This window comes from Salmo salar, chromosome 09 (assembly GCF_965601325.2).
Source record: "Salmo salar chromosome 09, fSalSal1, whole genome shotgun sequence".
NCBI classification, from domain to species: domain Eukaryota; kingdom Metazoa; phylum Chordata; class Actinopteri; order Salmoniformes; family Salmonidae; genus Salmo; species Salmo salar.
In genome coordinates this window covers 88,383,135-88,409,894 of record NC_138299.1, presented here as the reverse complement: position 1 = coordinate 88,409,894, position 26,760 = coordinate 88,383,135, and the positions used below count along the sequence as shown (strand labels likewise).

Below are 26,760 nucleotides of genomic sequence, written 5' to 3'. Positions count from 1 at the left end.
ATCTCTTATAAAATGGCAACAATGTACGCTGATGATTCATGTTTTCTTTTAAAACCACAATTAGAATCCCTCCACAGCCTCATGGAGGATCTAGATACTTTCTCTAACCTCTCTGGATTAAAACCTAATTATGATAAGTGTACTTACTATATTATGTATCACAAACATGGTTTACTTTTACATTACCGTGTAGTTTACCAATAAAATGGTCTGACGGGGATGTGGACATACTCGGTATACAAATCCTGAAAGAAAGAAATGATCTCACTCCAATACATTTTAATAGAAAGTTAGCAAAAATAGATAAGATCTTGCTACCATGGACAGGAAAATACCTGTCTATTTGTGGAAAAATCAACCTGTTTAACTCTTTAGTCATATCACAGTTTACCCTGATTAACTCTTTAGTCATATCACAGTTTACCCTGATTAACTCTTTAGTCATATCACAGTTTACCCTGATTAACTCTTTAGTCATATCACAGTTTACCCTGATTAACTCTTTAGTTATATCACAGTTTACCTATTTGCTTATAGTTTTGCCTACACCTAGCGACCTGCTTTTAAAATGATATGAGCAAAAGATATTGCGTTTTATTTGGCATGGCATGCCAGACAAAATTAAAAGGGCTTATTTATTAAATTAATATTTATTCGGAGGGCAGAAATTATTAAATATTAAAGCATTAGACCTCTCACTTAAGGCATCAGTCATACAAAAGTTATTCTAAAATCCAAAATGGTTCTCTAGTAAATTAGTAAGAATGTCTCACCCCATATTCAAGAATAGCCTTTTTCCCTTTATTCAGTAAGGAAAAGTAAGGAACTTGTCTGTCGGCCCTGCATTGAAGACCATAAAAACTGGGTAAAGAAAATTGTGATAAATAAAAATATATACCAGTTTCATTTAAGGATAAAAAAAAATTGGCAGCTGTGCCATATAAATTGCAAAATAGTTGGGAAGAGATTTTCAATGTACCATTCCATGGCACATGGTTTATGAATTGACATGCAAAATGACGCCATATTCAAAACAGAAGTTTTCAATTTAAATTATTATACAAAATTCTTGCAACCAATAGAATGTTATATATATGGGGGATACAATCTTCCCAGCTCTGCAGATTTTGCTGTGAGGAGGCAGAGTCATTAGATCATTTATATTGGTACTGTCCATATGTAGCTCGTTTTTGGTCACAGGTCCAGGAATGGCTGAAGAATTGCAACATTTGCCTAGAGCTAACGCTGCAGATAGCAATACTGGGTAATTTGAAAAGTCATAGTCAATCGATCACTAATATAATAATTATTTGAGCAAAAATGTTTATGTTTAATTTACAATCTGTAGAAACTATGAGAATAGAAAGGTTCCGTACTTTTGTAAAGCATCACAGCACACTTGAAAAATATATGGCATATAGAAATCCAATATGGATGGTGTTAAGAGGTAGATGGGAGGGGTTGAATGGAGCTGAAGGGTGGGACTAATAACAACAAGATATAACAAATGTAAAACATACGGGGTCTGTAAAATGTATATAGGTTCAGAACTTTTGTGAAATAGCACAGTTACAAATATATGGTAAATAGAAATCAAACTGGATGGACATCAGAAATAGAGGAAGGCCAGGACTAAAAACAAACAAAATACAACTATTGTAAAATAGATTGTGTCTTTAAAATGTGTATAGTATGTATAAGCTGGAAGTAGAAGCCTAAGTGTTATTGTTTATTAGTTACTCCAATTGGGGAAGCGGTGGTAGGGTTTGCGGGGAATAATAAAGGAAGGTATATACTAAAATAAGTGTGTATGTGTATATATGTATGTGTATGCATATATATACACTACCGTTCAAAACGTTTGGGGTCACTTAGAAATGTCCTTGTTTTTGAAAGAAAAGCACATTTTTTGTTCATTAAAATAACATCAAATTCATCAGAAATACAATGTAGACATTGTTAATGTTGTAAATGACTATTGTAGCTGGAAACAGCAGATTTTTTTTATGGAATATCTACATAGGTGTACAGAGGCCCATTATCAGCAACCATCAGTCCTGTGTTCCAATGGCACGTTGTTCACTAATCTAAGTTTATCATTTTAAAAGGCTAATTGACCATTAGAAAACACTTTTGTAATTATGTTAGCACAGCTGAAAATGGTTGTGCTGATTAAAGAAGCAATAAAACTGTCCTTCTTTAGATTAGTTGAGTATCTGGAGCATCAGCATTTGTGGGTTCGATTACAGGCTCAAAATGGCCAGAAACAAAGAACTTTCTTCTGAAACTCGTCAGTCTATCCTTGTTCTGAGAAATGAAGGCTATTCCATGTGAGAAATTGCCAAGAAACTGAATAACTCGTACAACGCTGTGTACTACTCCCTTCACAGAACATTGCAAACTGTCTCTAACCAGAATAGACAGAGGAGTGGGAGGCCCGGTGCACAACTGACTAAGAGGACAAGTACATTAGAGTGACTAATTTGAGAACCAGACGCCTCACAAGTCCTCAGCTTGCAGCTTCATTAAATAGTCATCGCAAAACACCAGTCTCAACATCAACAGTGAAGAGGCGATTCCAGGATGCTGGCCCTAACAGAACACAGAGGGTGTTCTTTAATAATAAACATAATCCAGGTAGAATCAGGAATTCCCCACTTTAGCTGTTCACGCCCCTTACTTTTTTCGATATTTACTAATGACATGCCACTGGCTTTGAGTAAAGCCTGTGTGTTTATGTATATGGAATACTCAACACTATACACATCAGCTACTACAGCAACTGAAATGACTGCAACACTTAACAAAGTGCTGCAAATAGTTTCAGAATGGGTGGCAAGGAATCAGTTAGTCCTAAATATTTCCAAAACTAAAAGCATTGTATCTGGGACAAATCATGCACTAAACCCTAAACTTCAACTAATACTCGTAATAAATAATGTGGAAATTGAGCAAGTTGAGGTGACTAAACTGCTTGGAGTAACCCTGGATTGTAAACTGTCATGGTCAAAATATATTGATAAACAGTAGCTGAGATGGGGAGAAGTCTGTCCATAATAAAGAGCTGCTCTGCCTTCTTAACAGCACTATCAACAAGGCAGGTCCAACAGGCCCTAGTTTTGTAGTACTACATAGAGTCATGACTATATGGAACTCTATTCCACATAAGTTACATGATGCAAGCAGTAGAATCGGATTTTAAAAAGCAGGTAAAAATACATCTTATTGAACAACGGGGACTGTGAAGAGACACACACAAAGGTACAACACATGCATTGTAATATTGTTGTATGGTGGTATTATACATGTTGTATTGTAGATATGTTGTGGTGTAATAATGTTATATGATGTACTGTTTTATATTTTGTTTTAAATGTCATGTTAGTGGTTTAATATGTTTGGACACCAGGAAGAGTAGCTGCTGCCTTGGCAGAACTAATGAGGATCCTTAATAAACCCCAGGAAGAGTAGCTGCTGCCTTGGCAGAACTAATGGGGATCCTTAATAAACCCCAGGAAGAGTAGCTGCTACCTTGGCAGAACTAATGGGGTTCCTTAATAAACCCCAGGAAGAGTAGCTGCTGCCTTGGCAGAACTAATGGGGTTCCTTAATAAATACAAAGTCCCCCTTCCCAAAGAACCCTTATTTCTTAGTGTGTAGCAACTGCATTGTAACTACATTGTGTGTGTGTATTACATCTGTGTGTAATTGTGTTGGGATCTGTCTCCCCAGCAATCCGAGGCTTCTCTCCTCAACATAAGATCAATAGCTTTGCGGAGGCCAAGGGTCTGGACCGGATCAACGAGCGCATGCCCCCTCGCCGTGACGGTGTCAACAGTGTGGGTGTCTCCATGGGCCGCATGAACATGGGGGAGCCCAACGGCACAGACAACAACAGCAATATACAGGGATGATGCACACACACACACACACACACATTTAAACACTATTTCATACATGCTCTGAAACACACACATAGATATGAAGTACATACACCAACATACACACATTTGACTTACACATACTCACAAATACACTTGATTTAAACATAAGGTACACACACATACTTATACATACACATAAACACAAAACATACAGGACACACAAGTCAACATATACCCTTATACAGTGATGGTACACACACCATCCTCCTCCTCCCCCTACCCCATCCTGTTGCTGCCGAGCCCACCTCTCCACCAGTGTGGCAAGACTTTGCCATGGATGGTTGAGGCATCCTACTGGACAAACTGTACTGCAGGCTCCATCATTACCTGATCTGACCTGGTCACACACACAGGCCCCTGACCTGACCACCTGACCACACCACACTACAGAACACTCTACTGGACATTCTAGAACACTCTACTGGACGTTCTGGAACACTCTACTGGACGTTCTGGAACACTCTACTGGACTTCTGGAACACTCTACTGGACGTTCTGGAACACTCTACTGGACGTTCTGGAACACTCTACTGGACGTTCTGGAACACTCTACTGGACGTTCTAGAACACTCTACTGGACGTTCTGGAACACTACTGGACGTTCTGGAACACTCTACTGAACATTCTGGAACACTACTGGACGTTCTGGAACACTCTACTGGACGTTCTGGAACACTCTACTGAACGTTCTGGAACACTCCAATGCAAAACAAAGAGCTACTGTTCTGTTCTCATTGTGTAGTAGGGGTGACTGGGTGACAGATGTTACCTTTCTGTTGTGTTGGCGGCAAAGGGAGAGTGGGGGGGATTGGGGAGGGGAGGCATGGGCTGAGAGGTCAACGGGGGCTGAGGTGGCATGCAGGAGAGGGACTTCCTGTCCGGGATTTTCAGTTTCCTCTTCTCATTTTAAAACAGGAAGTTGTGTGGACAGCCCATTTGGTGGTTTACTTCATTCACTTTATTTTATAAGATAGATAGAGAGATGGACTGGATGGTTGTCGTGACGTCCATGGGAGTTTATTTGTGTGTGCTTGTGTCTGCATTTGCGATTGTGTGAGTGTATGTGTGTCTGTGGGGGTGAAATTTGAATGGCATTTTCATATGCAACATACAAGGTTGTGCTATCGAACATGTTTTGCTACTAGTACTATATGATAATAACAGGACATTCAAATGAAACATATTATTGATTAACTTCAAGGAAAAGACAATGTTGTCAGAAGGTTAAAAATACAGTCTTATTACCTGAGTGTTTCTCTCGATCTTATTTTATAAGCCAATATGCTCCACTCGTCAGTTAGTCAGGACTAAGGTGTGTGACCCACCGTTAATTCACACAGAGTTGACAGTACACTCACTACACCCCAGGCAGACGCTGCCTCTAAAGTCAGTCAGATAAATAAAACTGACCTTAGATCAGTTTTAGAGGCAACGTCTGTCTATTCCACTCTTATGTTCTATTGCTGCCAAAACTGATCTTATTTCACTTTTAAGGGCAACTTTTTACCACTTTTTCCTATTCCACTTGCTGGGACTAGCTACACGTTTTATGTTCTATTGCTGCCAAGTCAATCATAGAAATAGAAAGCATAGAATGGACACCTGTATCAGAGATTGAAATGTAGAAATAACTATGACAGATTGGCTGTTTTGCTGGCATGCAATCAGAATCAGCAATGAGTGAAGTCCATTCCATGGGTTCCATTTCTACGGTGTCCTCTTAATGTGCTGTCCAGTAGCCTATAACCTGAGCTGGCTGCACTGGAGTAAGTTCCTATAGTGTATATGCTGTTGTGTTCTACCTTGAAAATGAAATGAAGTGTTTTTGGCTGAGTGTGAGCAGTGACTAACAGAAGTCAACAGAAGGTTATTTATTTGTAAAGCATTTATAAACGCATCAATGCATGCAGTTAAGTTATTTGATAATAATAATGTGAAATTCAATTTGTGCCGTGTTTCAGTATGGTAAGTTCCTTCTTTCTTGCTTCAAAATTAACTAAGGGATAATATTTATTTTGCAAAACATTTATTTATGATTTTTATTAATTATTTGGGGTGATTTTGTTATTTAAAAAAAAAATGTTTTTCATGACTGTATTATGAGTTAATTGATTGTTTTATTTTGATGCTGTACAGACTGGAAGCTTGTATGAGGTGAAATGCATTGTGACTCTATTTCTCCTCTCGTCTCTGTTGATGTACAGGAGTTGCTTTTAAACCTGCAATAGCGTGAATTAATGACCATACTATAAAGAGACAGACTTCCATTCAGGCAGCCAAAGCATGATTGCATGGTAAACTAATCTGTAAAAGCAGATACAGTTACAGAAGTTGTCTCTCAAATTTTAAAGGAAAAGTGTACTCTCTAATCCTAATTCTTAAATTATATATTCTGTTATTTACTATTATTATTATTCTATTTATAATTAACATTATTCTTAAGCTCTCTGCTGGTTGCTCTCGCATTTTTCTGATCTTTGTTTGGTCTCATTGTGCTTTATTTTACGAGGTGAACTTACTGGAGACCTTGTGCCATATAGTTTGTGCCATGGCTCTCTGTCTCATCACAGACACTGTAAGCATGCCCCATGGGACAAACCACTTTTTTTACTCTTGAATAAAATATGCATGAACCTTTGGCATACTTCAGTTTATTTCCTCCGTTGTTCACAGACACATACAGAAGTGCACACACACACACACACACACACACACACACACACACACACACACACACACACACACACACACACACACACACACACACACACACACACACACACACACACACACACACACCACTATACACTGAGTATACCAAACATTAGGAACATCTTCTTAACATTGAGTTGCACCCCCCCCCCCTTTCCCTCAGAACAGCCTAAATTCGGGAATAGACTCTACAAGGTGTCGAATGTTGGCCCATGTTGACTCCAATGCTTCCCAGTTGTGTCAAGTTTGCTGAATGTCCTTCGGCTGATGGACCATTCTTAATACACACAGGAAACTGTTGAGCCTGAAAAACTCAGCAACGTTGCAGTTCTTGACACAAACCGGTGCGCCTGGCACCTACTACCATACCTGTTGAAAGGCACTTCAATCTTTTGTCTTGCCCATTCACCCTCTGAATGACACACACACAATCCACTTCTCAAATGTCTCAAGGCTTAAAAATCCTTCTTTAACCTGCCTCCTCCCCTTCATCTACGCTGATTAAAGTGGATTTTACAAGTGACATCAATAAGGGATCATAGCTTTCACCTGAATTCACCTGGTCAGTCTATGTCATGGAAAGAGCAGGTGTTCATAATGTTTTCAGTGTATGTTCTCTAATTGCCCTCTGGTGGAGAACGCCCCCTCAGTAGATCACACACAATAACTGCAGCTGGATCAAGCAGACTCTAGCTCTATTGAAAACACTCTTCCTGGCTCTTCCACAAATGTTTCCAGGCATGATGTGGCATTCAGGGGATACATTTTAATTTTATTCATGAATTGAAATTTTTCCTGTCATTTTCTGTAATATATTTAGGCTACCTAGTCCAGGATTTCACACCTGGATAGGGACCGTGACTTGTAGTGCTGTACTGTGATGTGCTGTGCTGTGTAATAACACTGTAATAAGGTTTGAGTGGACTTGAGAGAGGTGGGTTGACTGAAACTTGTTACATCACCTCCCCAACTGTCACGCATGTGTGTAGAAACGGACCAAGGCACAGCGTGAGTATCGTTCCACATCTTTATTATATTGTGAAACTTAGCCAAACAAACAATAAACTATAAACAAAACACAAACCGTGACGACACAGGTGCAACATGCACAACCTCAAAATAATCTCCCACGAACACAACCGGGAAAAACAACTACTTAAATATGATCCCCAATTAGAGACAATGATGACCAGCTGCCTCTAATTGGGAATCATACAAAATAATAAAAAACAGAAAAAATAAACTAGAACACAACATAGAAAAAATAAACTAGATAAACCCCCCAGTCACGCCCTGACCTACTCTACCATAGAAAATAAGAGCACTCTATGGTCAGGACGTGACACCAACAGGTTATCACAAGAACATACTGTATGATTCATCAGAAATGTAGCAGCTGTAGAAGTCTGGTTATAAAAACGTCCTCCTACGCTTACACCCATAACTCTTCCAACACTCCCTGTTCCACTACAGCTATCTATTACACCCATAACTCTTCCACCACTCCCTGTTCCACTACAGTTATCTATTACACCCATAACTCTTCCACCACTCCCTGTTCCACTACAGCTATCTACTACACCCATAACTCTTCCACCACTCCCTGTTCCACTACAGTTATCTATTACACCCATAACTCTTCCACCACTCCCTGTTCCACTACAGTTATCTACTACACCCATAACTCTTCCACCACTCCCTGTTCCACTACTGTTATCTACTACACCCATAACTCTTCCACCACTCCTGTCCTATTACAATACATGCCTCTTCCACCACTCCCTGTTCCACTACTGTTATCTATTACAGTACATGCCTCTTCCACCACTCCCTGTTCCACTACCGTTATCTATTACAGTACATGCCTCTTCCACCACTCCCTGTTCCACTACCGTTATCTATCACAGTACATGCCTCTTCCACCACTCCCTGTTCCACTACCGTTATCTATCACAATACATGCCTCTTCCACCACTCCCTGTTCCACTACTGTTATCTATTACAGTACATGCCTCTTCCACCACTCCCTGTTCCACTTCTATTACCTATTACATTTCAGCGACGCCTCTGTGTGGAATTTATTATGTTTATTTGCACATTCTTTAAATCTCCCTTTCTCTCTCTAGCGCTTTCTCTACCACTCTCTATCTCTTCATCTTTCTCTACCACTCTCTATCTCTTCATCTTTCTCTACCACTCTCTATCTCTTCATCTTTCTCTACCACTCACATTTTGGGTTCCAGAGTGGTGCAGTGGTCTAAGGCACTGCATCTTAGTGCTAGGGGCATCACTACAGACCCTGGTTTGATTCCAGGCTGTATCACCACCGGCTGTGATTGGGAGTCCTACAGGGCGGCGCACAATTGTCCCAGCGTCGTTAGGGTTTGGTAGACCGTCATTGTAGACCGTCATTGTCATTGTAACCAAGAATTTCCTAGTTAAATAAAAATGTATTACTCTCTTTATCACTCTCTTTATATTTGTGTCTTTTTATCTTCCTCTATCTCTTTATCTATCACTCTCTTTATTTATATATTTTTTTTCTACTGCATCATTGATTGTATGTTGTTTTACTCCATGTGTAACTCTGTGTTTTTGTATGTTGTCGAACTGCTTTGCTTTATCTTGGCCAGGTCGCAATTGTAAATGAGAACTTGTTCTCAACTTGCCTACCTGGTTAAATAAAGGTGAAATAAAAATAAAATAAACAAATATTTGTGTCTTTTTATCTTCCTCTCTCTATCTCTTTATCTTTCTCTATCACTCTCTTTATATTTCTCTATCCCTCTCTATCGCTCTCTATTCAGCTTTATCGCTCATTGTGTGGGATATATTGCCTCACTGCCACCTCTGTCAAACTGAAAATGAAAGTATGACCCAAGTTTATATAACACAAAGGCATGGAAGGAGAGAAAGAACAGTGAGAAAGTACGTGGAAGAGGAAGAGATGCTGGCTCTGAGTTATAATCTCCAGTGAACTCTTTTATTCTTGGATTGTCTCTGTTGTTCTGTGTTCTGGAACTGGGACCACTCCAAACAGACGAAAGGTAAACCTCAGCGGATTAGCCATGTCAGCAGCAAACTTCTGAAATCGTTTCTTTGAATTTGAACTGAACCTACAAATGAATGAGTAATTGTCTCTAGATCTGGGTACAGGATAACAATTCCCTCATGGAAAAAAGTATTTATTGTGTATGTATGAATGTATCACTGATAGTCTCTCGTTGTGTGGTATGAGAATGTAGTCAAGGAGATGAATCACGGTATGTTTCCATTACTCTGTAGTGCATGGGTAACATCAGGGCACCATTTAATAGTTTCCGTATTATACTGGACTATAATTCTTATTTCTAAACTGAAGGTGATCCTCTCCTGTTCTACCATATATTATATATATTTTTTAATCAGAATGAGGGTTTCTCTTAAAGAGATTAGCCATATTATTTTATTCATGATAATCAGATTCACAATTGCAAAATTATCTCACGTAATTGTTCCCCTGTAGTTGAGTTCAGGATTAAAAGATAATCAGGCTTTGAACCATACTGAACAAGCTAGTTTACATTTCTGGTAAGCCGGCATTTCCTTTGAAACAGTGCCAACAGGTGTGTGAAGATAGGAAGGGAATCTACTCCTATAAACCACACAGACACATGCACACACGCATGCACACACACACACATTTGGGTTCTTAGTTGTTCTCAGATGGCTGTTCTTAGTTCTCCGACTTTCCGTACCAGGATGTTTTAATGTGACGTATTCTGAGCTCTCATACACACGATGCCACTGATGAAGAGGATGAAATCTAACCCGAACCCTGGAAATACTTCTTCATAGAAGGTTATTCCGGAGAAGTTGTGAAAATGACAAAAGGAAGAGGAGTTTACTGAGGATTATGGTAGTGTTGTATCATACTAAGTCATGGTCTCGTTACGTCTGTTCCTCAGATGCAGCAATTGGGAGGGGAGGAGTGTCTGGTCCCTCGGCCTCGTGGGAGTTTACCCAAAGCCTGTGCGATAGGATTGGCTTCTGTGGTGACGGCGGCCATCTTGGTTTTGGAGCCTGAGGGCTTCTTCAGACATGTTTCCACAGCAATACTCATCCTGACTGTGGGGCCCTTGCTGCACGGAGTGTTTCTTCTCTCAGAGGAATGTCTTCATCATGCAACTACCAGGTGAGGGAACTTATTAACTTTCATACTCATACTCACAAAACATGGTAGGCGAATAAATTGATTTACATGGATATTTACATGTTATTTACATGGATATTTACGTTATCTCCCTCTATCGCTCTCTCTCCCTCTCTCTCGCTTCCTTTCCCTCTCTCGTCTCTCTCTTGTCTCTCTCTCTCTCTCTGCCCAGGTACCGTGGTCGGAGGCTGGGTCAGATGGTGACAGCCTGTGTGGGTGTATGTACCCTCCTGGGTGTGGGGTTGGCAGTGCTGCTGTTTGTCTTGACCAAGCCCCAGCCCTGGAGGGACCAGTGGAGCATGGTTATCCTGGCCTGTGTCCTCTACCCTCTACTCAAAACCCTGGGAGTACTGGTGAGATAACAAGCTCCTGATCTGGAGCTCTCACACACAGTATGAGCCAACACAAGACCCTATGTGTCTCCAGGTTGAGTTTTAATCAGCAGTCTAGTTCTCCAAACCCTTTCCTTTATGCCACTAATAACAGTTTACCTTCGTAAAGCCAATGAAGGTGAATGATGCTATAAGAGACTGTAGCTTACATGCTGCTGTAAAATGTTGTCTGTGTGTTAGTGTGATTCATGGTAGCTCATAGTTGTGTTTTTTTATTTGCACATCACTGTTGTGGTTTCTGTCCCTTGAAACCCGAAAGAGGAACCTCTATTGCCCTCCAATCAGCAGAAGTGGCATGGACTTGTTTTGAAATACACCAAGCAGGTTTAATTTTGTTGTGGTTAATTTCTTCTGAAAATCATTTAGGGAAGAAAACTAGTTTTCTTACCTAAATCACCAGAGTGAACCTGGAAAGAGCTGTGTATCCAGTGAGGTTCAACACACTGTTCATGCAGGAAACCTGAGGTTTTCTGACTAGGGCTGTTGCGTGACCATATTACTGCCATCAGTCATGACTGTTGTCAAATTCCATGTGACCGTTGAGTCATGGTAGTCTCCTCTTATACACTCTGACATGCGTTGGTAGAACCCAACTCACTAACGGCCATCAGGTCCTAATGGCCTGGTACTGAGGGCTCTATTGTCCCTCTAACCACTCTGACATCAATGCAAATACAATCGAAAATCACATCAAATATTTATCTTCAAAACAGTATAGTGATCAATTTGAAGACAGAAGTTCAACAGCAGGTTGAAATAGTGTAAAACATGGTTGTTGTGGATGTTGTTTCAAAGCCAACACAACAAAATGGACAGCCCTTTCTATTGTGATGATTCATTCAAAACATCCATATACATATTAGAGCTTATGCATATGCATTGGCTTATGATCCCAAACAAAACTTTAATTAAAATTATGATTGTGCCGTTATACAATACATAGCCTATTGCATCTTACCCATGGCAGAAAAACATAAAACAAAACTGATTTAATATGTCTTTGGTACATAATTGTGCTAGCCTATACTCCAAAATTAAACAAATTAGAATAATGGCCTTTGAGTGTGGACTGTATTATTATGCATACTAGAGGTCGACCGATTATGATTTTTTTCAACACCGATACCGATACCGATTATTGGAGGACCAAAAACCGCCAGTACCGATTAATCGGCCGATTATTATTTTTTATGATGACAATTACAACAATACTGAATGAACACTTATTTTAACTTAATATAATACATTAATAAAATCAATTTAGCCTCAAATAAATAATGAAACATGTTCAATTTGGTTTAAATAATGCAAAACAAAGTGTTGGAGAAGAAAGTAAAAGTGCAATATGTGCCATGTAAGAAAGCTAATGTTTAAGTGCCTTGCTCAGAACATGGGAACATATGAAAGCTAGTGGTTCCTTTTAACATGAGTCTTCAATATTCCCAGGTAAGAAGTTTTAGGTTGTAGTTATTATATTATTATAGGAATTATAGGACTATTTCTCTCTATCCGATTTGTATTTCATATACCTTTGACTATTGGTTGTTCTTATAGGCACTTTAGTATTGCCAGTGTAACAGTATAGCTTCCGTCTCTCTCCTCGCTCCTACCTGGGCTCAAACCAGGAACACATCGACAACAGCCACCCTCGAAGCAGCGTTACCCATGCAGAGGAAGGGAAAAAACTACTCCAAGTCTCAGAGCGAGTGACGTTTGAAACGCTATTAGCGCGCACCCGCTAACTAGCTAGCCATTTCACATCGGTTACACCAGCCTAATATTGGGATTGATAGGCTTGAAGGGGTGGGTATAATTTGTGGAACGTTCCAACAGGAATCTGTTCCAAAAAACGTAAAGTAAAAGGTTGCCAACCAACAACGCATACAAAGTAGCAACGCATACAAACCTAGCTAACTAGCTGCCGAATAGGCATCAACTCACCACGTAGCTTATTCTTAATGTTTGTCCATAGGCAAACAGACATGTGAGGACAGGTGATGAGTGAAAAACGCAATGAAATAGACCACTCCCTACCCGGTATCTTATTCTGCCGCTATACAACTTTGTATGCGTTGTTTTTTGGAAACCTTGTTATTTACGAAGTTTTTGGAATAGATTCCTGTTGGAACGTTCCACAAATTATACCCACCCAGGTTGAAGTCATAAACAGCGCAATGCTTGAAGCACAGCGAAGGGCTGTTTGAATGAATGCTTACGAGCCTGCTGCTGCCTACCACCGCTCAGTCAGACTGCTCTATCAAATCATAGACTTAATTATAATATAATAAACACACAGAAATACGAGCCTTGGGTCATTAATATGGTCGAATCTGGAAACTATCATCTCGAAAACAAAAGTTTTTTTCTTTCAGTGACATACGGAACCGTTCCGTATTTTATCTAAGGGGTGACTAAGTCTAAATATTCCTGTTAGGCATTGATGTTTATGGTTAGGTACATTGGTGCAACGACAGTACTTTTTTCGCAAATGCGCTTGTTAAATCAACACCGTTTGTCGAAGTAGGCTGTGATTCAATGAAAATTAACAGGCACCGCATCGATCATATGCAACGCAGGACACGTTAGATAAACTAGTAATATCATCAACCATGTGTAGTTAACTAGTGATTATGTTAAGATTGATAGTTTTTATAAGTCTAATGCTAGCTAGCAACTTACCTTTGCTTCTTGCTGCCCTCGCGTTACAGGTAGTCAGCCTGTTAATCCTTGTGGAGTGCAATGTAAGGCAGGTGGTTAGAGCGTTGGACTGGTAATCCCCCCTGAACAAGGCAGTTAACCCCCGTTTCTAGGCCGTCATTGTAAATAAGAATGTGTTCTTAATCTGACTTGCCTAGTTAAATAAAGGTGTAAAAAAAAATATATATATATATATATCGGCAAATCGGTGGCCAAAAATACAGTTTACCGATTGTTATGAAAACTTGAAATCGGCCCTAATTAATCGGCCATTCCGATTAATCGGTCAACCTCTAATGCATACTGGATGGACTGGTTACCTTATGCTACGCTCCAAAATATATATCCATGATTCTGGGAGAGAGCCCTAGGCGATGCTTTTGGTTCATTGATTGTGCAGGGCGGCTTACAGGTAGTCTACAATTGTAGCGAATTTGTATTTGATTTTGAATAGCCTAGTCAAATCATCTCAAATCAAGCTTTATTTATACTGCACATTTCAGACATGGAATGCAACACAATGTGCTTCACAGGAAAAACTATAAAAACAACGAAAACAAAAATATTAATATTTACTACACAACAAACAAAAGAGGATAAAACACAGAAGAATAGGGCCTCCTGAGTGGTGCAGTGGTCTAAGGCACAGTGCTAGAGGTGTCACTACAGACCCGGGTTCAATCCCAGGGTGTATCACAATTGGCCCAGCGTCGTCAGGGTTAGGGGAGAGTTTGGCCGTGGAAGGCTTTACTTGGCTCATCATGCTCTAGAAACTCCTTGTAACAGGCCTGGCTGCCTGCAGGCTGACCTTGGTTGTCAGATGAACAGTTTTTTGTGCTGCTGGCTAGCGGACGGGTGTTAAAAAGCGCTGTTTGGCGGGTCATGTTTTGGGGGACACATGACTCAACCTTCGCCTCCCGAGCCTGCTGGGGAGTTACAGCGATAAGACAAAATTGAAAATGGGGTAAAAAAAAATAACTAGAAACTGAACAACTAAATTCACTGTAAGGAAAAGCAAAGCTAAAAAGGTTTGTTGAAGATCTCTTTAAATAATGTCCACAGTTTCGGCCCCCCTCAGGTTCTCTGGCAGGTTATTCCAGAGGCTGGGGGCATAGTAACTAAAGGCTGTCTCTCCATGACTCTTGGTCCTAGGCTTTGGGATAGTTAAAAGGTTACAAGACTTACTGGGTACATAACTTAAAATCATGTCTGACATGTACTGGGGTGCACAATCGTGGATTGATTTAAAAACCAATAGAAGAATAGAAGGCTAGGGCACATATCATCAAACTTCTCATCAGGTCTTGACTGATACCCAGCCTAATGTTGGTTATCTTATCTCTGAAATTTGCCACAAACTCATCACATTTAGATGTGGAGGAAAGTTCACATAGGTTTCCGGGGGTAGGATTTATCAGGCCATCAATGGTTGAGTAGAGCACTTTATTAGTGATCAAGTTAGAAAAATGAGCCCGTCTGGCATTTCTAATTGCCTTGTTATATGCCAAGTTGCTTTCTCGGAATATCATAATGGACCTGAGACTTTGACTTCCTCCACTTCAGCTCAGCCTTTCTGCAATTTCTCTTTAATCTATTGGTTTCCTCACTCATCACTGAAAAACGGACCGGCAGGAAAGCGCACAGCCTACATTCGCTATTCCAGTGCATACAGATAACATGTCTTTTCCCCCTTTCCCTGTTCCTACCTATTTGATAATAGCCATTCTAAATTCAAACTAATTTTATATATTCATAAAAACAAGATTACGTTTAGAATAGTCTGATGGGTGAAAATATGATCAATTGATGAGAGAACAGCTGTGCAGCCTGAGGAAAGATACAGAGCCCATGCTTTTCTCGCTACTTTCTCAAATCATCAACAGCCTGTAGTCGCACCATGCAGCCCATATACTGTATGTTCTGATTTCTAACACATTCTAAGATGTGTATCATTCACAAATAAAGTTCCCAAATACTCTAAACATAGCATATAGGACCTGTTTCAAATTATCCCTTTTTCGCTCAACATAGTCACTTCATATGCGCACTCCTCTATAATGGGAAGAATATTATTTATATTTTATTAATCTTAATATTAAAGTTCAATTATATTCTTCTTACTATAAAATCATATAATATAAAATAATGGCACAGGCGCATCAGCGGCTGCTCTTATGTGTGGGTGCCTAAAGATGCTAAATGTGTTTATGTTAATTAATGGTCAATTACCGTGAGGCTAACAAAATGTCATGACCGCCACAGCCTTATTTCTGACACCCACACACAAGGCTCGGATAAAATGTATAACATTAATTCCTATCTTTTTATCCCAGATTTCCTGCATGTCTATCTCTTGGCCTGTGAGTAACTCTGTTCCTTTTCCGGTTGTTGTTTCTCTCTCCCATGTTCAGGGGCCGTCTGAGGTGGAGGTGTCAGAGATCTGTGAGACGAAGAAGATGAACGTGGCTCATGGCCTGGCTTGGTCTTTCCACCTGGGCTACCTCAACCTGGTTCTGCCTCGTAAGTAACATTCATTCATGAAGTGCGCTCATTTCATAAATGAAAAAGCTGTCATGTCAACGTTGTGTGTGTGTTTCTGTTGAAATGTACATGTATCCCCTTGTGCGTGTGTGTTTCTCTGGTAGGGTTGGAGGGTTCTATCACAGCGTTCCGTGCTTCACATAATGCAGGTCCGTTTGAGACCAGGGGTTCCAGAAAGCTCCTCATTCTCCTCCCTCTCAACGCAAACATTACTCACACGCTGGAGGACGAGGATACAAACATCCATTTCCATGACAACCTCCCTGACACGGAGATCGACAGGGCAGGTGTCAGGGGGCGTGTCTACAAGCACAGTGTCTACACCGTATTGGACAAGGACAGACAGGTAGGCGGGATTCATTTACAGTCCCCTTCTCAAACACTATCTCAAAGTGAAATGCATCACACTGGCACCACTATGTGGTCAAATTGTGAATCAACAGTGCTTATGTGCTTATGAAGCACTGGAAAAGACTAAAACAAACATGGAAAAGCTCAACACTTGCACCATAGTGGCCAAATGTGTGGACAATCTATAAACCCATTTGCAGATTTTTTACACTGAAACGCCTAATCACAGTATCTCCTCTGTGTGTGTGTGTGTCTGTAGGCCCATCACTGTGTTGTGGAGTATGCCACCCCTCTGCTGACCCTGTATAAGATGTCTCAGGAGAGCAGTGCAGGGTTTGGGGAGAGAGACAGGAGAGAGCAGGTGCTGCTGTTCTACAGGACTCTACAGGACATACTGGACCGCTCAGTGGAGTGCAGGAACCGCTACCGACTCATCCTGCTCAACGGTTAGATATCATGCTATTTACATGGATATTTACATGTTACCTGCCTTTCTCTCGCTCTCTCTCTGTATAATAAATAATGTTCTCCTATGTGCCCAATATCATTTCTACTTCCTGTAGATGAACATGAGGATGACCCTCACTACCTGTCCAACGCCATTCTGAAGAACCTGGATCAGCAGGAGAAAGAAGAGTTCTATGTTCCCCCTTTCATCCCTCAGCCTGAGGTGGACCACCCATCCCATGCCCTGCCCATCATAGACGACTGGCACCGAGCTGAGCCAATGAGCAGGGTGCCTACGATCATGATCAGTCATGACATGCCACGTACGCTCAGGGAACCGGTTGAGAATTCAGAAGACCTTTCTCCATGAGACAGGTCTAGAGAGATAAACAAAATAAATTGCACTTATGCACAACAGCAGCAGCACTAAACCAGACTGCAAGGTAGGAAGCAGTCAAAGCCATCTCAAAGTGGAGCAACAAGGCCTTGCCTTCCCCTTCACCCCGCCACTCATGGCTTAACATACAGTGCATTTGGAAAGTATTCAGGCCCCTTGACTTTTTCCACATTCTGTTACGTTAGTCTTATTCTAAAATTGATTAAATTGTTTTTCTTCCTCAATCTACACACAATACCCCATAATGACAAAGCAAAAACAGATTTTGTAGATTTTTTTAGCAAATGTATAAAATGTATCAAAATAAATATAACATTTACATAAGTATTCAGACCCTTTACTCGGCACTTTGTTGAAGCACCTTTGGCAGCGATTACAGCCTCGAGTCTTCTTGGGTATGACGCTACAAGCTTGGCACACCTGTATTTGGGGAGCACAGCTATTTTCAGGTCTCTCAAGAGATGTTTGATTGAGTTCAAGCCCAGGCTCTGGCTGGGCCACTCAAGGACATTCAGAAACTTGTCCCGAAGCCACTCCTGCGTTGTCTTGGCTGTGTGCTTAGGGTCATGAACCTTCTCCCCAGTCTGAGGTCCTAAGAGCTCTGGAGCTGGTTTTCATCAAGGATCTCTCTGTACTTTGCTCTGTTCATCTTTCCCTCGATCCTGACTAGTCTCCCAGTCCCTGCCACTGAAGAAACATCCCCACAGCATGATACTGCCACCACCAAGCTTCACAGTAGGGATGGTGCCAGGTTTCCTCCAGACGTTACGCTTGGCATTCAGGCCAAAGAGTTCAATCTTGGCTTCATCAGACCAGAGAGAAGAGTCGTGGTGGTTCCAAACTTATTCCATTTAAGAATGATGGAGGCCACTGTGTTATTGGGGACCTTCGATGATACAGAAATGTTTTGATGCTTCGACACAATCCAGTCTCGGAGCTCTACGGACAATTCCTTCGACCTTATGGATTGGTTTTTGCTCTGACATGCACTGTCAACTGTGGGACCTTATATAGACAGGTGTGTGACTTTCCAAATCATGTCCAATCAATTGAATTTACCACAGGTGGACTCCAATCAAGTTGTAGAAACATCTCAAGGACGATCAATGGAAACTCAATTTCGAGTCTCATAGCAAAGGGTCTCAATACTTATGTATTTATGTTTTTTATGTTTTATAAACTTGCAAAAAATTTCTAAAACCTGTTTTCGCGTTGTCATTGTGGGGTACTGTGTTTACATTGATGAGGAAAAACATTTATTTGATCAATTTTAGAATAAGGCTGTAACATCCCAAAATGTGGAAAAAGTCAAAGGGGTCTAAATAGTTTCCGAGTGCACTGTACGAGGGTCAGATTGCATACAACAGAGGAACAACAGAACATTGTTAATGGTGTAATAATAATGTTGGCTGTAAAGGCCACATACTGTAAGTGTTGTGTCTCTGTATGTAAACAAACAAACAGAATTCAGGGTCAAGTTATAACAACAACCCTGCTCATTCCTCTCATTGTGTGCATGTTGTTCTACACTCAGTTCTGTAATTCATCTGTCCGTACTGTATGTATGGGCTCCCGAGTGACGCAGCGGTCTAAGGCACTGCATCTCAATGCAAGAGGTGTCACTACAGTCCCTGGTTCGAATCCAGGCTGTATCACATCTGGCCGTGATTGGGAGTCCCATAGGGCGGCGCACAATGGGCCCAGCGTCGTCTGGGTTTGGCCGGGGTAGGCCGTCATTGTAAATAAGAATTTGTTCTTAACTGACTTGCCTAGTTAAATAAAAAATAATGCTATGATGGATTTACAATGTTTGCGCAGACAGAAGGTGCATGCTTGAACCATGGGGTGAATTAGAGAGAGAAAGAGAGAGCCTGAGGGACTCTGAATAGTAACAGCTTTATTATTCCAAATAGTAATGGTATGGTAGTAGGGGTGATGATAATGATAGCAGTTTAATGGTGGTGGTGGTAGTAGTAGTAATGATGATGGTAGTTCTACTACTGATGGTGAGACTGACAGTTAGTTACAGTTTCATTTTTTGTGTTTAACCTTTTATCTTTATTATATTTCTACTATTGACTGTTACCATTTTATTGTTGTTATTATTTGTATTTTTTTCTTTATATGTAATTTATTTACTACAATTTTATATTATTATTCTTCATTATTTTATTACAATGTATAATGTATACATTGTTGCTTTGACAATGTACAACACAATGTTTTTCATGCCAATAAAGCAACTTGAATTTGAGAGAGAGAGAGAGAGAGAAAGAGATCCCATATCTGCATGCCTGGCCCGGGGCTAGGGAGTGAGCTAAGAGCTGAGCCTGGGCTGATCATTCAGAGGAGAACAGAGCCTGAGTCACAAGTTACCAGTCATGTTATCTATCTACAGCGAACAGACGCACACGCACACACGATCCGGATGATTCCTTTAGAAACACCTCTTTGTGATTGCATCAGATACCATATTCGTTTGATTGACTGAATGACATAAACACACTGCTAATTTGGATACTGTTTAGAAAAGTTGAAACTATACAGTAGGTGTATGGATTCAAGGTTGTAGATTGTTCTAGACAGCAACACATGACCTGCTGATTGACCATGCAGGAGCTAGCAAGCAGGTGACTGGGACTGGTCTGGCGTGTTCTGGGCTGACAGTGTCTCCACTTCAATGAATGTGCTTTGAGGACATTTTTACAGAAATAGAGCACATCAGTGATACACTCTTAGAAAAAAGGGTTCCAAAAGAGTTCTTCGGCTGTCCCCATAGGATAACCCTTTTTGGTTCCAGGTGGAACCCTTTTGGGTTTCATGTTGAACTCTCTGTGGAAAGGGTTCTACATGAAACTCAAAATGCTTCTACCTGGAACCAAAAAGGGTTCTTCCTTTTTGGTTCTACAGTAGATAGCACATTTTTTCTAAGAGTGTATATTGTACAGTAGCATTTGATTCATTTCCTGAATTAAGTCAATCCTTTCCTGAATTAGGTAAATCAGTGAAGAACCTGTGAATACCTGTTCTCAATCTGATGAGGAAGCTGATGATACCTGTGAGCAAACACACACACACATGGACGCACACACTTACACACACACAAAAAACACGACAAATGAAAGGAGAGGATGTCTGCATCAGCCCAGCCAGACACAGTGGTAAGCTCCACAGACCAACACATTCTGTAGTTTCCATTCACTTCCATAGAAAGACAGTGAACTTGTTATTTACTGTTTAGACATCATAATGATGTGGGCAGGGCTGAAGATGATAGGCTGGTGATGTACAGCTGGAGTCCTAAAAGGGTAAATTTCCTTTTCTGTGACTCATAACTGAATGCTGTTACAGTCAGACTCCGTCCTGGGGCACAGGTCCAGCCATAGATTCTTGACAGGTCCAGCAACACCTGAGCCTAAATATAGCACATAGGTTTATAGATAGTGTGAGACTTGTATTCTCATTTCTAATACACACTACAAGGCCTGTGTGTGAAAGAGTGGCATGCTGAGAAAACACTTACTCTTCCAGATACTCATTCATTTCACCATGTCTGAAACAATGTGGTGTGGGTGTTGAAAGAGCCAAGGGAGAGAGGGAGAGGGGGGAGGGGGAGAAGGGAGGATCCAAGGCTCATTGGAAATTCCCTTCCTGCCTGATCAGTGAATGTCAGGCCATGTGATTCACCTGTGACTCAGCCCAGGTAACGCTCGTGGCTGGCTGGGCTGGCCTTGTCTAGACCGACAGGCACAGGTAGAGGGAACAGAGCAGTGAGTGTATTCCAGTGTATTCCGGGAACCCTCAGGTGACATATTTATAAAGGGATTCATCAAAAGGGAATTAAGCCAACCACCTCCAATATACAATAAATCATGTTAGGCTTAGGTTCGATAACCCCCTTATCTTTTTAGGCCTACATTAGGCCTGGGTATCCATAATTCTGTCATCAATTATATTTAGAACAGTATAAAAACATTTTTTATAAATACACTATACATACAAAAGTATGTGGACAGCCCTTCAAATTAGTGGATTCGGCGACTTCAGCCACACCAATTGCTGTCATGTGTGTAAAATCGAGCACACAGCCATGCAATCTCCATAGACAAACATTGGCAGTAGAATGGCCTTACTGACGGGCTGTGACTTTCAACTTGGCACCATCATAGGATGCTACCTTACAAAACAAGTCAGTTCAACAAATGTCTGCCCTGCTAGAGCTGCCCCGGTCAACTGTAAGTACTGTTATTGTGTAGTGGAAACATCTAGGCGCAACAACGGTTCAGCCGCGAAATGGTAGTCCCACTACCGAGTTCTAAACTGCCTCTGAAAGCAACGTCAGCACAAGAACTGTTCATCAGGAGCTTCATGAAATGGGTTTCCATGGCCGAGCAGCTGCACACAAGCCTAAGATCAGCATGCGCAGTGCCAAGCGTAGGCTGGAGTGGTGTAAAGCTCCCCGCCATTAGACTCTGGAGCAGTGGAAACGCGTTCTCTGGAGTGATGAATCACGCTTCACCATCTGGCAGTCAAACGGACAAATCTGGGTTTGGTGGATGCCAGGAGAACGCTACCTGCCCAGGTGCATAGTGCCAACTGTAAAGTTTGGTGGAGGAGGAATAATGGTGTAGGGCTGTTTTTCATGGTTCGGCTAGGCCCCTTAGTTCCAGTGAAGGGAAATCTTAACACTACAGCATACAATTACATTCTAGACAATTCTGTGCTTCCGACTTTTTTAAAATGTTTAATTTAAATTTCTTTTTTATTTCACCTTTATTTAACCAGGTAGGCTAGTTGAGAACAAGTTCTCATTTACAACTACGACCTGGCCAAGATAAAGCAAAGCAGTGCGACACAAACAACAGAGTTACACATGGAATAAAGAAAACATACAGTCAATAACACAATAGGGGGGGGGGGGGGGGGGGATATATATATATATATTAAATATACATATATATTTGTGGCAACAGTTTGGGAAAGGCCCTTTCCTGTTTCAGCATGACAATGCCCGTGCACAAAGCCAGGTCCATACAGAAATGGTTTGTTGAGATCGATGTGGAAGAACTTGACTGGCCTGCAAAGAGCCCTGACCTCAACCCCATCGAACACCTTTGGGATGGATTGGAACACCAACTGCGAGCCAGGCCTAATCGCCCAACATCAGTGCCCGACCTCACTAATGCTCTTGCAGCAATGTTCCAACATCTAGTGGACTGCCTTCCCAGAAGAGTGGGGGTTGTTATAGCAGCAAAGGGGGGACCAATTCCATATTAATGGCAATGATTTTAGAATGAGATGTTCGATGAGCAGGTGTCCACATACTTTTGGTCATGTAGTGTATGAGAGTTGGATACTTTTATTTTCTTGATAACCTAACAATAAACCTTTCTAATAACATAAATGGCACAGAATATTGGATAAAACGGGTGATATTGTCAGTACTGAGAGGGCAGTCAGTGCAATGTCTAGGCATGTGGCGTGAGGCTGATTCAACCCCTTTCAGCAGTTGCTCACCGTCGCGCTGCTATGGTAACCAAGGAGGCAGTCCCAGACGTGAGCAGCTGAAGCAACCAAGGATTACTATTTAAACACCGTGAGTGCTCCAACGACTTCAATCAACTGACTTCTACATGGAGGGAATACACCGAAAACCTGTATCACTAAGTGGAGTACTGGAGATAGAGAATAAATCACAATGGTCTATACCCCGGCTTTGGTCTTCGGACACGGAATGCTCATTATGTCTGAAGAGGATAGCGTAGTCGAGCGAAAGTTTCTCTATCAAATCACGTCGAGCAACAAAAAAGATACCCGTCGGGGCAGCCTTGAAAGTTGCGAATTCATCGAGGAAAGGTACTCTTCAAGTAAGGCTCTGTTCTGAAATCTAAGTTTGTATTTCATCGGATATATGTACTGTTATAAATAATGGCTTATTATAACTGTCAGTTCATTCTGGTGACTTTTATAGGCCTTTTGTCAACTTTAGCCTCGGACTCATAGGTTTTGACCATTCCAAGCGGTGGTAGATATTAATGTAGCTGATGCAACCAGATAGTCTACTGTGTAGCCGACTGCTCATGACTGTGTCAGCTTCATTAATTAAACCGAGCTCTGTCTCGTTTAAAGTTGCTAATACATTGCCTTATTTTGACGATCAATGTAAAAAATGTTGCACAATAGATAATAGTCTGTTACAATGTTACATTTTAGTCATTAAGCAGAAGCTCTAATCCCGAGCGATTTACAGTAGCCTAGTGAGAGCATGCATTGTTCGTACTGGTCCGGTTGAAGTCGAACACACTCTGGCGTTGCAAGAGCCATGCTCCACCAACTGAGCCAGACGGGACATTATACTGAGTATGTAGTATTATAAGACCAATCATCAAAATAAGGCAATTTAAGATGGTTTGAAATGTATTATTGCAACGCTATTGAATAGTAGGCTGAATCATTTAAATGGGCCTAAGTGAAATAGTATAGGTCTTATCAAATGTCTGTAATACAAAAGTATAGACTGTACAACTTCAACTCATGGTTCATCAGCAATATATTAACACATCATTCTCTTTTTCAGGTCTGGACTCTGAAATGACTCTAGACTGTGAGGAGCGAATACTCCAGCAGGACATGATCAGGCAGATCGAGAGTTGTCTCTCTGAAGCTAAAGAATCGAATCTGCGCTGCCGGGTGCTGCTGCTTCCCCGCCCGCTGACCGCAAAGGTTGCCCGGGACGTGGTGCGTTCCTCAGTTGGAGAACCGTGTGGGCTCCGCGGGGCCTTCATACAGGTCTATTTGGAGACAAAACAGGGCCTTCAGCTGCAGACGCTGGGCACTATATCACCCGACCCGACCGTTACTCCTACCTTCGAGCTGTCTGTAGTGTTCAAGCTGGACAAAGACGGTTGGCCTCCTCTCAAGCACATATTCGTTACCGACAAGTTGTTGAAATTACGACCCCAGTACCGGCTGGTCAAGAAGAAATTGTATTCCTCCGCGAGCCCTGTCATACACGAGTTTAGCTGAGATCATTTCTGATCAGGGATCAACACCACAGCTCTGCACCACTGATGTTTTTCTTGTGCACTAAATGTCAATGTACATCTGTATTGGAGTTTTAAAATTCGAATGAAAGTTTTGCTCTGTATATGCACTGGAAAATTTGAGTTGGCCTAGTTCGAAAAAAGCACAGAATGCATGTTACCTTGCTGGTCCTAGCAGGGGGTGAAATGTGTTAAAGTTCTGTACAAATGTAGGATCTTCATTTGAGCCAGTTTGCTACAGCAGGGAAATAATCCTGCAGCAACAGGAAATGTGAATTATGTCAATTATAATTAATGGACAGTTTTTTGTAAGGGTTGATATGATTTTCCCTTAAGAAAAATATCTAAAATTTCTAAGTGGGAATTAAACTTCAGAAGCCATTTTGAACCTCAAATACAATACAAGTAAAACATTTTCTGCATTGCATGGTTCTCAAATTAAGATCCTACATCTGTACAATAACAGCCATAGTTTGTTTTTTGCACATATTTTGTTGTGCAACATAATTGTACATTATTTTGTAAAACCATGGGAACCTCATGTTGGATGTGAAAGCAGAGGGAAGGCAAGCTGGTATTGCCCCTAACCCTGTGTGCAAATGTTTGTATTGTTAAAGTGAAAAAAATGTTTTTGCACAGTATCCTTTTCAGTGTTGCCATACTCTTTTAATCATTAGAGCTGTCAAACTTCAATGTCTATACTTTATACCCAAGACCTGAAGGTCTCAACTTGGGTCTGTCAAAATTTAGACTGACATTACCATTGTTTTCAATTCTCCTAATCTCTAATAAACAGTTGAGCAAAACACAATGAATTGAGAAACTAAACTGTACATGAAGTTCAACACTCAGTTACTACTGTATTGTACTCCCACTAACATACAGTAGACATGCCACTGGGCACACCACGTCATTTCAACGTTGAAATGAATTCCCAATGGGTTATCACTGCTTTCAACCATCTAAAAGCACAACCAAATTCCAATGGAAAAACTGATTTAGTTCTCATGTAAATATATTATCACTGCACTTTCAAGGATTTAAAATCACAATGTTCAAATGGGAATACAATGTCAGATATTTAGTTTCTTTAAATAACTTACTGTGCTTCATTTAATAGCACAACCAAATGACCTGGATTACAGTTGGTTGAGATTACATTAATAGTGCAAGTGATCAATGCTGGTTGAGATTCTGCACAGATGTTTTATATTATGAAGATCTCTACAGACCTGCGACCTTCGCATGCCATCTGGAACATTAAGGCTCTCTGTGATTACGTAAGACGTTGATAGTTATAGTAACCTCAGAATGTGGCCATGGATGTGCTATTCATTTTAAGGTTGAATCATTTTTTTTACATTAGTTTGTAAGAGTCTTAACTTTAGGCTATTTACAGTATTACAAAAGTCATATCGCATTGTGTTCGTTTGACAACTCAACCAAATATCAACATTTAAAAGAGATGGATTTACTGCTTGGATAGTTTAATCTGTCACTGGTTTAATCCTATTATTTAACTTGAGTTTTTTGGTTAATTTGGAGAATCCAACATGATTTGTTAACTCGTCATCAAGTTAATAGGCTTTTTACTGTATTGCAAAAGTGATATTGAATTGGGTGTGGTTGTCAACGCAACCAAATAAACATTTGAAGGAGATGTATATTTTGTGCCACTGACTTGTCTACCAATTAATAATTGATATGTTGGATTCACGTCTCCAACTAAAACATTAAAGAACTATTTAAAGTTTGATTTGATTTAGTCCTATTAACTTTTTGGTTAAAATGGAGACATGAATCCAACATATTCATTACTAACTTGACAATGACATTTGAAATCAACCAAAGCTTGAAACTCTAGACCTATGTGTATTGTTTATTTTTAGTTGAACCCTGAGTTGAACTGAAACAATAGCTGTTGATGACTTTGCAAAGGCTATATAGGACTAAATATTATTATTGATATTACTTATAGGAGTATGGTTATTCTTCATTTGCTCTGTTAAACCTATCCTTTGGAATGACTACGATAGCAACAGTC

At 40.7% G+C, this 26,760-nt stretch overlaps 3 protein-coding genes across 6 annotated transcripts in view; all 3 read left to right on the top strand.

Annotated features, from left to right (window-relative positions):
* The window catches only part of LOC106612112 (protein phosphatase 3 catalytic subunit alpha), a 55,678-nt gene extending 49,095 nt beyond the window's left edge, over positions 1-6,583 (top strand). For 3 of the 4 annotated variants that reach the window (XM_082956034.1, XM_014212991.3, XM_082956035.1), the window contains exon 14: positions 3,733-6,583. In XM_082956034.1, the coding sequence (XP_082812160.1) occupies positions 3,733-3,914 (182 nt within the window). In that variant the 3' untranslated portion in view covers positions 3,915-6,583. The remainder of the gene's footprint in view (positions 1-3,732) is intronic. The other variant, XR_014378825.1, reaches the window with a different exon arrangement.
* A 2,964-nt stretch (positions 6,584-9,547) lies between these two features.
* sting1 (stimulator of interferon response cGAMP interactor 1) lies at positions 9,548-17,889 on the top strand. The gene is made up of 7 exons (XM_014213010.3): positions 9,548-9,703; positions 10,604-10,830; positions 11,021-11,201; positions 16,349-16,457; positions 16,583-16,824; positions 17,089-17,275; positions 17,393-17,889. The coding sequence occupies exons 2-7, from the start codon at positions 10,604-10,606 to the stop codon at positions 17,644-17,646; spliced, it is 1,200 nt and encodes a 399-aa protein (XP_014068485.1). The 5' UTR covers positions 9,548-9,703; the 3' UTR covers positions 17,647-17,889.
* A 5,347-nt stretch (positions 17,890-23,236) lies between these two features.
* Positions 23,237-25,527, top strand: LOC106612111 (DNA damage-inducible transcript 4-like protein). Its single transcript, XM_014212990.3, has 2 exons — positions 23,237-23,540; positions 24,251-25,527. The coding sequence occupies exons 1-2, from the start codon at positions 23,372-23,374 to the stop codon at positions 24,697-24,699; spliced, it is 618 nt and encodes a 205-aa protein (XP_014068465.2). The 5' UTR covers positions 23,237-23,371; the 3' UTR covers positions 24,700-25,527.
* The last annotated feature ends 1,233 nt before the right edge of the window (positions 25,528-26,760 follow it).